The sequence below is a fragment of the Macadamia integrifolia genome, unplaced genomic scaffold (genome assembly GCF_013358625.1).
Source record: "Macadamia integrifolia cultivar HAES 741 unplaced genomic scaffold, SCU_Mint_v3 scaffold205, whole genome shotgun sequence".
Lineage (NCBI taxonomy): Eukaryota > Viridiplantae > Streptophyta > Magnoliopsida > Proteales > Proteaceae > Macadamia > Macadamia integrifolia.
The window spans coordinates 255,208-270,569 of record NW_024868480.1 but is presented as its reverse complement, the minus strand read 5'-3'; the positions used below and the strand labels follow the sequence as shown (position 1 = coordinate 270,569).

The window sequence follows — 15,362 nt, the reverse complement described above, 5'->3', positions numbered from 1 at the left end:
TTTTTTGGGTGGTGTGGTTGGGTGGGGGGAGGGGGGTCGATTTGCTCATCTTTGGTATTTTTGTTTCTTTTACCATGCCCTCTCACATTGATATGGTTTTCTGTCCGTTTTCTGTACTTGTGACCAACCCACAAACAGCAGTACGAAACTTCATACTGTTAAAGAGGATCAGGTGTTCTGGGTTTTCTCTCTGTTGTTAATGGCCTGTAACTAAAGCAACTGACCCACTAGCATTCCCTGTGAACATCAACAGAAACAGAACTGGCACCGTGGAAGTTCGGAAGTCCAATGGCCCCGTGGTGGTGAAGCTTGGGGGAAGAAGGGTCTGTGAGAACCTTTATGATATAGTCTTAGACACGGAACTCTGGTGGGGGGAAAGGGGTTTCCTTCTGCCAAAGACGACAGAGAAGGGAAGAGCTAAGGTCAACTAATATCAAAACTGACGGTGCTTGCATTTGGATGTATCAATGGTCTGCCTACTACTAGGTAATTAAGCTTCTTACGTAGGATGTGTTGGATCTCCTTTGTTTCTTGTAGGTAGAGCAGTCAACAACTCAGTCTTATCCCAACTAAATAGAGTTGGCTATATTGATCCATGCAAAATCAAAAAGAAGGATAAAGAAATAAAAAGGGGATGGACACAACCACACTCAGAAAAATTCTACCTACATGGATCCTAGTCCTCCAATCAGCTCTAATCGAGGTTGTGGGATAAGTCCTAAACTGGGCATTTTTTTTCTTCGCCACTGTTCCCATGGTCATTTTAGGTCTGCTTTTAGATCATTCAATCTGAATCAGATCACTCATTCCTGATGCATGAAGCATGAACTTATTGTACAGATTCATTTTTGTAGAACTTTGAAATGGTGACATGGTTGTAATGTAGCTAAGCTTTTTAAGACACTGCTGATTAACACCTTTGCTGTGTTAATGGCGCTGCTCCTCTCCAGTCGCTTGAAAAAACTGTTTTGGTGAAACAAGACAAAGGATTAGATTAGATGCGCAGCTAGCATGGATAGAAGGTGCTCTACTATTTAATCAGCCTATTGTAGCCAGCAGTGTTACGAATGGGACTCCGCTATGGAAAATTAACGTGCCTCATCATATGCAGTTGTTTATGTGGAAGTTTGCACTATAACAATTTGGTTTCATCTGATAAACTTGTGTCAAATTAAGCTGAGGAGAATTCTTTACCTTATGTTGGGTTTGGTTTTTTATTTTTAATTTATTTTTAATGTTTTTAAATTTTTAATTTTTTAATTTTTAGATATTACTTGAACACCCCTTATACTATGATCAGGTTGCTTGACACTATTGAACATATCACTTGAATCCTCATGAAACCTGACGATGTTAGTCTGATGTTAGTGGTTGAAATGGAAAAGACAATTTTACTCTTAGGAGTAATTCAAATGAAACTTGTGAAGTTAAAAAGTTAAAATAGCCAACTTACCCTTTAAATGTATTAAAACAAAAAATGATTTAATTAGAGGGTGAAGGGATTCCCCATACACCCATCATCCAAATCAATTCCTTCACAAAACCATATTAGAAATTAGGGCATATTCAACTCTAAGGTTTTTCATTTAACCACTAACATCTTCATGTTTCATGGGGGCTTCAAGTAATATGTTCAATAGTTTGGGGTGTCAAGCAACCTTGCCATGGTATTAGGGTGTCTTAAGTAATTATTCAAAAAAAAAAAAAGAAAAAAAACTTTAACCTTATAAGGGTATAATGGTTTTTTCCATTTCAACCACTAACAGTAGATTAACACCATCAGTTTTCATGAGGCTTCATGTAATATGTTTAATAGTTTGGGTTGTCAAGCAATCTGGTCATAGTATAGGGTGGGTCCAAGTAACTATCTTTTTTTTTTTATTTTTTTATTTTTATTTTGGTGTGGCTCGCTCCTATCTAGTTGGTATCATGGATCTCATGCACTGTATCGGGTTGTGTGTATCCTGAAAACCATTACGATATGGATTGACATAGATTGAACAATTTTGCCCCTTGTTTTTCAAAAAAAAATTTGGGATTTTAACAATTATACCCCTGTTCCGTACCATTCCACGGTATGGGATCTACCCGGTATTGGGATTGGTTGACACCAATACAGATTACCAGATACTGATACCCTCAAACCATGGTTGTTATTACCTTCCTAATCAAAACATAAATATGATTTCATGATGTTGCAATTCTCTGTGTGATGTAATTTATTTGGCAAACCAGAAACAATTGGGTCTGTTGGGTCTGTAGAGCCTCCTATGAGATGCCAGATTATGTGTTAGCTAAGATAATTAAGGATGGAGTTTTCTTTTCCCTAGGTGGTGAAATTCACCACTCTATCCTAGGGTTCACAAACGTCTATAATTCACTTTCAACAACATCAATAACACCATGAGCACACCTGGGCTTTGGCTTGGTGGCAATGCTCAATTGAGTACCTACTTGAGGATTGGTCACTTGATTAACTCATTTTTAAGTGTATCGATGTTTGATTTGCAAAAAAAAAAAAAAAAAAAAAAAAAAAAGAAGAAGAAAAACAAAGAGAAAAAAAAAAGACACTATGATTGCCCACGATTTGATAAGAGGAGAAATCCAATCCCTTTGTTTTGCATTAGGCTTAGATGTCATATGTCTGGCTCCCTTCGCCTCTCCAAAAGGAGAAAGCTAACAAGAAGTTGAAAAATATAGAAGTACACAGATGCAAAAACTAAGAAATTTAAAAAATAGAAGTGCACAGATGCAAAAACTAAGAGAACCATGTTAACGCCTATTGCAATTCAACCTAAAGAAGCAACTCCCAATTTCAATACTTAAAAAAAAAAAAAAAAAAAAAAAAAAAAAAATCATGATACCCCATATGTGCATTTAAAGCACCCATTGCCTTAGGCACTTTTAAAATTCTCTACAGTGATTTTTTTTTTCTTGAGGTTAATTACAGTGAAAAGTTGTAAAGTTAGGGCAAATAGAGAAGTTTATTTTTGGGTAAATAAATAGAAAAGTTTATTAGAACTTACATTTAGAAAGTATTCAGTTATATAATCTAATAATAATCAGTCAACCTCAGAGAATTAGATTCTAATGAAAAATTCAAATTTCATCTTCCCGGCAAAATCTGAGCAGATGGAAGAAGAATTGCTTGCACACGGATTTGGCTTTCGAAGCAGCGCATCTGTTGGTATACTCTCCAAATCTCTCAAATTCCTTTTCCTCATAATCTCCGTATTTTATACCTTCATTGGGGTATATTTTATAAGGTTTTTTCCCTTTGTCGTTCACCTCAAATTAATATCTAGGGTGAAGATTTCACTTGTTCGTTATGATTATAGATTATTTCCAGTTTAGTTTGATCATAGTTTTGTAGATTAATAGATTTGAAGCGATTCACGGTGTTCATTCAATTGCTAAGCGTTATTTAATTTTTCTTTTCAAATCGAAATGTAAATACCTACTGATCTTCTTACTCATGTGGAGATTATGCTGTTGTAGGCATGGAGTCTGTTGTTGCTTCAGTTAGTGGTTACCATGGCATGGAGCGGTTAAAACTCATCAAGCTTATTACCCAAACAGGTGCGAACTATGTGGGGACATTGACGAGATCAACAACGCATTTGGTGAGTTATGGTTGGAGCTGATTTCTCATTTATCTGTGAGATGAAATGTTACTAACTGACTTTGATTTGTTTGTCATTCTGGGTGTTAAGGTATGTTGGAAATTTGAAGGAAGGAAATATGAGCTGGCTAAGAATCTGGGAACTACAATAGTTAGCCATTGTTGGTTTGAGGATTGTGCTAAGGAAGGGAAACGCCTTCCAGAGCATCCTTATAAGATGCAGAGGTACTGATTCTTATGGCTGTGTCGGTGGTTTTGAACTAAAAATGAGTTTGTTTAACTAGTTTGATTTATTGGGTGCTTAGCTAAATAAGTAGGCCTATGTTCTTTAATTTTCCTTTTTCCCTCAAACCAATTTATTTGGCATCTCTATTGTTATCTAGTTCTCAATAATTCAAGAAAGTATTTAGCTCAAATTGATATGTAAAGTTATGTTGTTATTAAATAGAAGTTTCTGGGGGGAGAAGAAAGGTATGGTATAACCAAACGATGAATAATGTAAAGCATCTGCTGATGCTCAGTTTCAGAAAGCATGCCTTGTGATTGACGTTGAGTACTGACTTAGCTATTTAGTAAGACAAACACATGTTATTTGCAAAGTCTGCTTTACACATTACGTGTCATAGCCATTTGAGTTAAGAAATAAAGATTTATTGCTGTTATCTTTTGTGCTTGCCTTGACTGTACTTGATTCAATGCAATATTTAATATGCAGTAAATACCAGAGGTTCACTTATGAACACTTCTTTTACGTTCTATTCTCTCAGAATTGTTAAGTTGTTTTAGCTGCTAAATCTGTGCTTCTCATATTTATGGTGTTTTCACCTTGCAGCGGGGTACAAGTAGGGCCCATATTAAGGGATGTGCGACATGGAAAGAAAGACAGTTTTTCAACTGGAAAAAATGCTAAAGCTCTGATAGATCAGTCCAATATGCACGCAGATACTGTACAACGACTGACTGATGTGGGCTTTACAGATGTTGGAGAAATTGCCTGGGCTGGTTCTCATATGTCAAATGAGGTAATGGTAAATCTGGTTGGATATCTAATTAATCTGCTAGATGGTTCTGCAAAAGGAACTTCAGGTGCTTGGATGACCATTGGTGTGGGATGGACAGAGTTGGTGGCACCTTTAGTGTCTGGATTTGGTGCTTAGGTGCTAGCTTGGCTTGGGTGCCAACATTCTCAACAAGCAGCTGGCTGCACAAAGTGCTTCTTTTTGTTAAATGGTCTATTTACTTATTTCTAGATTAATAAGGAATAGTCGAGTTCTATAGTTGATAATATGCGCATAAACATGGTTTCCTGAAACTTCTAAACATAATTTAAAGCCTACAATTATGTTGTTTCTTATTATCTGATCTTAAGGTGATGCTGTAACTAACTGAGCTAATGGTTGAAGAAAGTGGAATAATGAAATATGATATGCTGATGGTCTGACCTAATAGGGTATCCAAATAGTTCAGCTGGCAATTTGGTAATGTTACATTTTGGGGAATTGCGTAATTTAGTCATCCAATGTATCAATGATGTTTCTCTTCTTATTGCAGAATTTATTTCCACATTGCGGGACAGGAAATAAGGGTTCCTATAAATTCAAGAGGAGAACAACGTGTAAAACTTTGAAGCAGGAATGCAAGTTGAGAGACACCAAGTGTTCTCTCGATCTACTTCCTTCTGGAGCTGTTAGAATTCAGGTTCTGTCCTCAATTTCACCATTTTTTATCTGCTCTTATGATACCATACAATTTGATGTTATGGCTATTGGAAAAATTTCCCCCTTTTCATTAAATGCAAATTCTGTAAGCCTGTGCCTCCTGAAATATCATGTTCCTGAAAATACATGTACAATTTGACTTTGAAGGTTCATCCATTAGAATAGTGAAATATGAGATGATGAATCATTGCTACTTTATTGATGTTTCTAGTGTTAAATTGATATTACTATTACCATATAACATTTGTAAGTATTGGTTTCTATCAACACTGACATGAATAAGATGCATCTGGACTGTGTTGTTAAATACATTAGTATGTTAATGATAATGTATGTAGTGATGGAGGCCATGATGCGTTTTATTATGTGTTGAATTATAAGCTTGGAAATGGCAACTAGTAACTCCATGCCTCAGAGTTGAATGCAGTATTAACAACAGGAGAAATACCAATATTTTCTGGACCTAAGTGATGAAATGACAGAGTGAAAAGTTTGTGTAAGTGATAGACATACATTGAATAGGAAATAAAAAGAAAAAAAGAAAAAAAGAACATGGCAAACGGTTTCCTGTTAGCAAACATTATGGCATATGGACAGTTTCCCTTATTAACAGTATGTTCCATAATGCACACACACACACACACACACACACACACATATATATATATATCTATTTTTTTCTTTCTTTCATCTTGTTAATCCTAGAACAAGTTTTTATTGTCTCATTATACTAGAATAATTTCGTAAGTTGCAATGAGGTTGTGTCTTCTATTTGCTGCTATATCTGATGTTTACTGTGACCAATTTCTTGAAAGATTTCAGTAACTAGCCTCTCTAGTTATGCACTAGATTGATCTAGTTCAAAATGAATTAAAAGGCTTAAAACCAGCAGTAAAGTGTGTTTCTTTCAATACTTTAGTCAACATTTTTCCATTGTAATTTGTTATGTGGTCCATTTGTTTTGTATTCATAGAGACTTGAATCTTTCTTGTTTCTTAAGATTTTTCATTTCACTCCATGTTCATGGTTGCTTTTCCCTTCCAAAATTTTATGAGGCTCAGCGCTTTTCTCTTTCTTATTCCTTTTCCTTCTTGCTATTGTCAGGTTGATGTTTTTCGCCCTCTTTAGCTCAATACTCTTTTTCTTGTTTTCCACCTTCTTTGTTTTCTGTTCACTGTTTCTTCCTTCTCATTTACTTGATACAATGTTTGGAGGTTTTCACTGAAGGATCTTATTTTATTAACAGAATGAAAAATCTTCCTCATCTTCCACTATGCCTTATGGGAGCCAGAAAATAAATGTTCACAGTGCTTCCGGGAGCTCTAGTACTGTTGCTGATCCCACTAGGAAAGGTCGTCGGCTTGTGAAAAAGGATGCCTCAGGAGACATATTGGACTCTTCTGTATTTAGGTGTGAGCAAAAGTTTTATCCTGCTGGGGCCGATAACCAGCTAATCAATACTAATGCTGCATCTGATGATATAAATGCTATGAGGAATGAGATTGACCAAGTGGCAATTAATATTGCATCTAATGGTTCAAGTGATTTGAGGAATGAGAATGATCAAGCGGAAATTCAAGAAAATGGGTTTCATGACTCTAGAGAAAATAGTGATGAAGGGTTGGAAGAAGTTCAAGACACGTCAGAGTTGAATAGCCGAGATCCTTCTGATACTTTAGATAGATTGGCTGAAGGTGCAGTTCCTACACATGAAAGGACTTTGGAGAGTGGTTTTTGTGATTTAGAGGAGCATGTGGATGGAGCATTGGGATATCCTGGTGAGTTGAGAGACTTATCTGACTTGCCTACTTCAACAGAACTATCGTGTGTCATATGTTGGACAGGTTTTAGTTCAACAAGAGGTGTTTTACCATGTGGACATCGGTTCTGTTATTCATGTATTCAGGGCTGGGCTGATCATATGGTATGTGTACTTGGCATTGCTTATCTTTTTCCTCAGTTAAAATTTTCTATCATCCTTCAATTTCATATTGTGAGAAAATAATATGCTTTTTAATCATTCTTTTCTTTATCCTTGGACTCATAATCAGCAGAAGACAGTTGTAGCTGTAGATGGTTGCTTACATCATCTAATGTTTAACTTCCCTATAGCATCACATATTCCAGAAAGTATGAACTGACCATCTTGATTTTCTTCTCACAAAAAACCCAGATTTAAGAAAGAGATTGAAACAATACGATTAGCAAAATTGAACAGTGATTTCATTTTTTTTTATTTGAACACTAATGGTAGGAATAGCAAAATTTATTAGTTTCTTGATTTATTAGATTTTAAATTTTTGCTGGAAAGTAGAGGATAAGTAGTCAATGTTTATGAAGATGTTACTAGTGGTGAAATCTTTTTTTGTGCAACCTTCTGGCATACATGCCTGTACTTTCCCATAAGTCATTCCTGGATCCCTCGTCTTTATGGGTATCCTCATTATGCAAGCTTAGCTTGAAGAAAGGAATAAGTTCAAAAAATACGTTATCAATAGTAGTAATATGTATCTTTTCAATCTTAACCTGCTCTGCTTCAGGGAAGAGTGGATGATCTGCCAGCTCTTGCACCAATTTGTCAAAGTTTTTGTGAACCCCAGTTTTGCAGTGGAATGAGAGACATAAATGGATAATTTTCTGCACATACAGACATACATAATTACATATGTGAAAATATTTATTCATTTCAAGGACCTTTTATGTTCTTGACCTTTTTGTGCAAAACAAGGTTCTTGTACACAAATGAATAGATCATTAGTTTCTTCTAACCAATTTCCTTTAACTTAAAATTTTAAAATATATTTTTTAGATTTAAACATATAGATCCACAGATAGCTGAATGTGTGTGTATAATTTAATTTTTAAGGGAGTGCATTACAATGTCTTAAAATAAATATCAATTAGTAGGTATTAGAGGTTATTTGTTACCCACTTTCTTAACTGGCTCCTCAAATTTTTTTAAATTATTAGATACTACAGCCTTATTGAGGTATCTACTCATTATTAGAGAGGTGACTAGTGCGATAGCACTAGCCTCCACTGTTTTGTTCCCAGAGCTTCTGCACTAGCTTCATTTATGGTTTACATTGTTCATCAATTGCCAATTAGAAAAATAGAGATGAGGGGAATAGCATTCCGATCCTTTTTGGGGCACTGTTTCTTGTTCTCTTGGTCATGTTTTTGAAAACATATTTTGATTACAGTTCTTGTCTTCTTGCAACAAGCATGTCTTAATTTTTTTTTTTTTTTTTTTTGAAAAACAAAAAGTTAGCTTTAGGCATTGCTTAAAATTCTCTTGGAGCCTTACGGTTTATATTTCTAGCCCTACACTATAGTAACTAGTGAAGCACACTTTGTTGCACTTCTCCTCATGTGCTACTTGGGTTTCCATCAACTGCTGAAACACTGTTGGTAGAAATAGTAAAGTTGACGGCTGGTAACTTTTCCTCTATGGACCTTTATTAGTTTAACTATGGAAAATTTTCGTTTTTGACCAAGTCTGGAGAGGGTCTCATAAATTATTGCTGATCCATGCAGGCTTCAAGTGGAAAAGTTGCGGCTTGTCCTTTGTGTAAGGGTCGATTTATGAGCATTATGAAGGTGGACTGTGCTGTTGCTTCTGACCAAAAAATATATTCACAGAGCCTTCCATATTCTTCACTGGCAACAGATATTTTCATGCTTCCTGATCAAGAAAATTCCAGTTTTGGAGGCCAGGTAGTGCCTTTTTCAACTGTTATACAAGAATGGCATCTTATAGTCAAACTATCAGGTCTTTGTATTCAAAATGCTGATCTTTTGAGAATCCCCTCATATTCTCTGTAAGCTTCAGATCTCTGAGAAGTTACTTTTGGTTATCGGTCATGGTAATTTAAATATTGTTGAGGTGATCCAGTGATCATGTTACTGAGCATTTAATGCATGCAGTGGGCAAACAGGTTTAAGTCCATCCCATGGTGGCTCCCTTGTTCCTCTGAGATTTCCGTGCCACAAAATTAGCATGTTCAGATATTTCCATGTGACTTGTATGGATGCACTTCCCCATATTTCTCTGACCTCTACGGCTCTACCCCACACTCCATTTTACAGTGGTATTTGCGGGGTTTGTATCTCTTGTCAGGATCCTAAACTGTTTTACTATGTGGGCAGATTCTCTGACATGCTTAATATAGTGTATAAGATTAATGTCTTTGTAGTCCCCCTTATATATTTTAATTTTCTTGAGCATATTATTAGTCATTGCTAATTTTTCTTTGGTTTCTATGGTTTTCAGTCTGCAGGAAGGGTTTGTTCCGAGTGTCGTTGTCGAGAACCTGAGGATCTTCTCATTAGTTGTCATCTGTGCCAGAGTAAATGGGTCCATTCCTACTGCCTTGACCCTCCTTTGGATCCGTGGGCATGCCTTCACTGCAGGGATCTCCGGACACTGTATTATCGCATTCGCTAATTCCAAACATTTACATTGATCTGTTAAATCTCAATTATATGGAGTCGGCTAATGTTGCATTAGTTTTTGCTAATTAGATTTAAATAATCTCTTGGTATCATTGTGTTGGCAATCAATATTTCTCATTGAAATCCATATATACAAGCATTTTAAATGCTGGCCATGATATTTCTATTTAGAAGTGTCTCTGCAATAATCAGAAGTAAGGTTGTTTAGCGTCCTTAGATTAAAATGTTTGATAATGACTTCGAGGTGATGATATCCATACCTATTTCTAAAGCTAGTGAAGTGATGAGTGCGTGCAACTTGCCAACGACTCCTAATACTTTAAGGTGCAAGGCACAAGGAAGACAACAATGCCTAAGTTCTATAGCACATAATTAATCTGCAAATCGCAATATTATGAATATTAAGATATCTTAGCTGACCAAAATGGCAAAGTCATAGAGCAAGCTTTATTTGCTTAGCCACAGGAAGCTACTAGGATTGAAATGGTTGAACTAATATAGCTGATGCTTTGGTTGTTTCAATGTTCAATATAATTACCCAACCACAGGCCCAGTAAAAGGCATCAAAAGAATGTGCCTAAGCTTAGATTGGATCCTGAGAGTGCAAGCAACCAGGAATTAGCATTCTTTGTGTAACTGGTGGCTGTGATTGGTACAGCTGATTTATTTGATTCCTATCATGTTAACCATCTCTCACCACTGAGTGGAAATCAAACTCCACAATAGAAGGTAGAGGTCTCAATTCCTAATTGTCTTAGCCTCATGGGACTCTGAATTCAAGCATGGGATCAGTGAGAGATTGACCAAGGCCATAGGTGAGAACCCCCACAATATTTTTTTTTGGCAAGAACCACAGGTGAGAGGCCTTGGTCATATCCCCCCTTTTTTCTTCTTCCCCCTTCTTCTATACTCTTTTTTAAGTTTTATCTTACTAATCCTGCAAAAAGGTCATCAACTGAAAGGTACTAATGCTATCTTCCTTACCTATTATTGTTGTTTTTGATCCTTCGAATGTGTTATAACATTCACCATAGAATCAGTTATTAGAAATCTATGACAACCCTGTGGCACTGCTTTATTGATCTTCTGCAACAGCCACTTCAAGGTCACATAACTCTAGATCGACACAACAGTTTCATTCCAGATTTTGAGGGTATCCTATCAACCTTGATCTGTTACTTTGATGTTGATTTCAGCCCCATCCATTGGCTGCATATCACTGTGACTGTAAGTTACTAATTGTTCCCCTAGTTTCTAATTCTGTGCAAGAACCAATACTCCATATCCAACCATCCATTGTGGCTGATCTTTTCAGGCATTCAAGGGTATCTAATAACCATCCTCCGGTGGGAGTTTAAGTGCCATGCATAGGGTACATCATTGGCTGCTGTTGACTAAAGTTTGTAATTTTGTAATTCTGTTAATTAAAAGTTTCTTTTCACTGGTTTACCTTGAGCTTGATATATTTTATACCTTATAACGAATGTTATGTTATTTTGATGGGGATTTACTGTTGATGTGGAGTAATAGCTCGGTTACTAATTCTGAAACCTAGTTTCTATTTTGGGTGTTCTTACAATATTTTTCCATCTCACTGTTGGATTCAGATTTCTTTTGGAGATATTGAAGATCCTAAGGAGACCATATATTTCTATTAATTTGGGGCTGATCAAGCCTGTAAATTGGGGTTATAAATTGGGGTTAATCTAGGTGTTCAAGCTGCTAGTTTTGTGAGCCCTCCAATTCTATTGATAGGATTTTGATCTCTATGGTAGTTTGAGATTGAATCCACCATAATGCCTATCTCATTTTTTTTTGTGTGCTAATGACGGGTACTGAAGGCTAGTCCTGCGGGCCCATTCTGACCCTACAACTGCATGGGTCAGGTCATACCGGAGTTGAATGCCTATCTGAATATGGTCCTTGCAATGGTTCTTTCTCGAGTTGTAGATAAACAGATAGGTTGGATTGACCTTTCTACAAATCATAAGCATTCTCTTTATCGCAACACCCCACCTCACATGGTAAGGTCTACTGGTTGGCAAACCCACTTTGCAACAAACACTCCCAATGAAATAGAATATACAAGGGCAATCACAACAGTCTTTATGTGTTTCGGCATGAGTCCACAGAACAATGCCCAATTTGGGGTTTTGTATATTGCTCAATATGCTACCACAATTTCAACCACTACAATGTCTTAAGAGCATCGACTCCCAATACACCGGTTCTTGCACTCATTGAGAATCCAAAGGCAAAAAGGGCTACAACCCAATGAATTATCAAGAACGCACTTGATAGAGATTACAATTATAATCAAGATTACAACTAAACTAGGAAATTCAGAAATTAATAACTAATGGGTTTGTTAGATGTCATGATACCTTCTTTGAGGTGACCACAACCGAGAAGGACATGAAGATGAGTTACCCTCCATGATTCTCTATTATGCAGCCTTCCCTAAAAGACTTAGGCAATACATGATCATCAAAGTATGCATAACTTCTCTCTCTCTCTCTCTCTCCCTTTTGGTTCTCTCCTTTGCAAGACAGAACTATCTTTTTTCTTCAGATCATCATGAAACACAGTAGCCAAATATTTTCTTGTTCTTTCTTTCTTCTTCAGTTTTCTACAGATCCTTCAAGGAGAATTCAGAAGCATGGGGGTAGCAGCAACCAACACATCTTTTCCTTCCTTCAAATCAACATTATCAAAACATAAAGGAGAGGAAAATGCAGTAGTCAAGAATTCTGTATTCTCCTTTTTTTTTTTCTCTCCACCTTTCTTCTTGTTTCCCTACTCAAGATTACAAAATAAAATCCCTTAGGCTATGTTTGGTTGTAAGGGAATTTAAAGGGAAGGGAAGTGAAATTTTAATACTTAAAAAAGAAATATATGTAATCATTACCCATGTGACTTTAACATTAACTTCAAGTCATTCTATATTTGATTATAAATTTTCACTTTACTTTGCATCCAAAACCCTTTGCTATAATATGTAAAATATATCATTAATAAATATGGTTAAAAAAATTAAATAGTTTATACAATCATATGGGATAACGATTATGAACATTTCTTTTTAAAGTATGAAAATTTCACTTCCCTTTAAATTCTCATTGCAACCAAACGAAGTATTATATATTATTATATTTTAAAGGTCTTATCATTTGAAATTCAAAAACCCTTTGGACTTGGGCAATAAGATTCCAATTTTTGAGAGGGAAGCCCCAAAACAACTAGCTAGAATTTTCCGTATGTCTAAGAAGCGGAAGTAAGATGAGAATTTTCCAACACTTTGCCACCTCATCATTGCTAGTGGAAACTTCCACTCACTCTATTGCTGAGATTTCAGAACTTCCAATATCCTGCCAACTCAACATTGTTACTGAAAACTCATAATCAAACAACTGTTGGGATATCTCGACCTCCAACATCTTGTTTGGCCTTTTGTTGCTCTGCGCACTGATGGAAAAACGGCTGTATATCTCTCATTTTATATCATGACTTGAAATTTGTTCTACTTGAAAGAGGACTCAAAAAATATATATGCTATTCGTTGGTGATATTGTTTTGATTCATGAGATAGTGGAAGGAGTTATACTAAACTAAAAGACAAAAACAAAGACAAAGAATATGATGTACCATTTCAGTCAAACTAAAAGAGGTGATGAAGTGGTGAAACTTGAGGTGTAGAAACTACCACAGAGTGACTATTTGAAATACATGAGGTCAATCATTAGCAAAGAGGGTGATATAGAAGATGATATTTCCTACAAAATTAAAGTCAGATGATGAAGTGGAGAGGTGCGTTGGGAGTACCATGTGACAAACGCAAGCTTATTAAACTCGAAGGAAAATTCTACAGAATAGTAATACGACCAGCTATATCGTATGGGGCGGAGTGTTAGGCAGTCAGGAAGAGTAACTTGAATAAATTAGGTGTAGAGGATATGAGGATGTTGAGAGGGATATTTGGCAAGACCAGGGGAGATAGAGTAAACAGTGATTGTATTAATTTGGAGGTTGCACCGATCCAAGACAAGCTCCATGAGAGTAGGTTGAGGTGGTAGGTCATGTTCAACGAAGACCCATGGATGCCCTAGTAAGAGAAAGTGACCAAATTCAATTAGATGGAGCTAGAAGAAGTAGGAGTAGGCCTAAAATGATGATTGAAAAAATACTAAGAAGAGATATGCATATGGTAGGGCTTGATTATAGTATGACCATTGATTATATGGAGGATAAGGACCTGTTTAGTCTACTCCATGTAAGGTGATGTTATTGGGATTCTGCTTTTGTAATGCCCCAGCCCCATTAACCTTGTACAATATTATCCTCTTTGACCCAATGGCCTCAAGGCTTTAAAACGCGTTGTGCCATGTTAAGGAAGTTAGAGGTTATTAACTAGCCCAGTAATCTCTCCCTAGGCAATGTGAGACTAAAGTTTACACACCCTCACCGATCTCCCAAACCCCTAGTACTTGCTGTATTCTTGGTGGGGACACTTCATCGATCTCCCATGCAAGTTTGGTACTTACCGTATTCTTGGGTTGTTACACTTCCTTCCTTTTGGCACAGCGTCCCCGCTGTGGCCCCACACACTGTTGGGTTCTGCTCTGATATCAATTGTAACGCCTCGGCCCCATTAACTTTACCCAATATTGTCCTCTTTGACACATGATCCTCAAGACTTTAAAACGCGTTGTGCCATGTTAAGGAGGCTAGATTCTTGGATTGTTACAGCTTTGACTTTTTCTTTTACCTTATTTTGCTTCCTTTTACTCTCCTTTGTTATATATATTTTTTCTTATGTCAATTACTATTTTAGACCATATTGTATCCATATAGCCGACCCTATTTAGTTGTGATAAGTTTATGGTGGTTGTTGTTTGTATATATATACTAGTAAAAATACACGTGCAAATGCATGTGGGGGTAATCTCCTTAAATTTTTTTAAGAAAAGATTATTGGATCAATCCATTTGAAGTAAGTTCTGCAAAACTTGGTAAACTAAATTTTCACAGTCAGTATTTTCTGAAAACAAAATTAAACTTAATTATTCTGAATACAATGGAGAAAATATATGGACTAATCATAATTAAGTTTACAAAATGCTTTCCAAACAATACATTTTCCAAAAATATCATTAGTTGTAAACACAAGGTCACGAAACTTGGAATAACTCATTCCAAGACAATTCCCATAATAGAAAGGAGATGCGAAGATGAAACATAAGAAACATATAGCTCGTCTTCCTCTACCAAGGTCCTGAAAATGACATCAATCTCACAAATAATTTTCTCATAGGCAATAAGAGGAAATCAAATCAAAAAATAATATAACGATAATATTATAAACCATGGAGCAGTAATTCAGAAAAAAACTAACCTCTGATCAAGTCAAAGTGGTGTATTTGAAAACATGCTTGCTTTCAGCGTCCTCTAGAGCTTCTTTCACAATATAGTGCAATAACTTCTCCACCTGGGCTCTATCTCGCATCTTAATAAAATGAATTATATGAGAAATTTTTCAAACAATTTCTTTGTTAGAACTAAAGCAACAA

At 36.1% G+C, this 15,362-nt stretch overlaps 1 protein-coding gene across 3 annotated transcripts; it reads left to right on the top strand.

The window, feature by feature from the left end:
* The first annotated feature begins 3,036 nt into the window (after positions 1–3,036).
* LOC122065540 lies at positions 3,037–9,965 on the top strand. Of its 3 annotated transcripts, none has more exons than XM_042629354.1 (9): positions 3,037–3,187; positions 3,499–3,623; positions 3,714–3,847; positions 4,455–4,644; positions 5,174–5,320; positions 6,587–7,264; positions 8,878–9,161; positions 9,268–9,442; positions 9,614–9,965. In XM_042629354.1, exons 1-9 carry the CDS (start codon positions 3,091–3,093, stop codon positions 9,785–9,787), a joined length of 2,004 nt encoding a protein of 667 aa, XP_042485288.1. In that variant the 5' UTR covers positions 3,037–3,090; the 3' UTR covers positions 9,788–9,965. The 3 variants fall into 3 exon arrangements, with proteins under 3 accessions (XP_042485288.1, XP_042485290.1, XP_042485289.1); XM_042629355.1 differs by having other exon boundaries at positions 3,182–3,266; XM_042629356.1 differs by lacking the exon at positions 9,268–9,442 and having other exon boundaries at positions 3,045–3,187; positions 8,878–9,057.
* Positions 9,966–15,362: the final 5,397 nt, after the last annotated feature.

What these genes read in the sequence shown, in the direction of transcription:
- LOC122065540 (XM_042629354.1), top strand. Translation starts at nt 3,091, where the DNA reads ATGAAAAATTCAAATTTCATCTTCCCGGCAAAATCTGAGCAGATGGAA. An exon ending in CGAGATCAACAACGCATTTG is followed by an intron (nt 3,624 to 3,713) that starts GTGAGTTATGGT and finishes CTGGGTGTTAAG; the next exon opens with GTATGTTGGAAATTTGAAGG. An exon ending in AGGGCTGGGCTGATCATATG is followed by an intron (nt 7,265 to 8,877) that starts GTATGTGTACTT and finishes TGATCCATGCAG; the next exon opens with GCTTCAAGTGGAAAAGTTGC.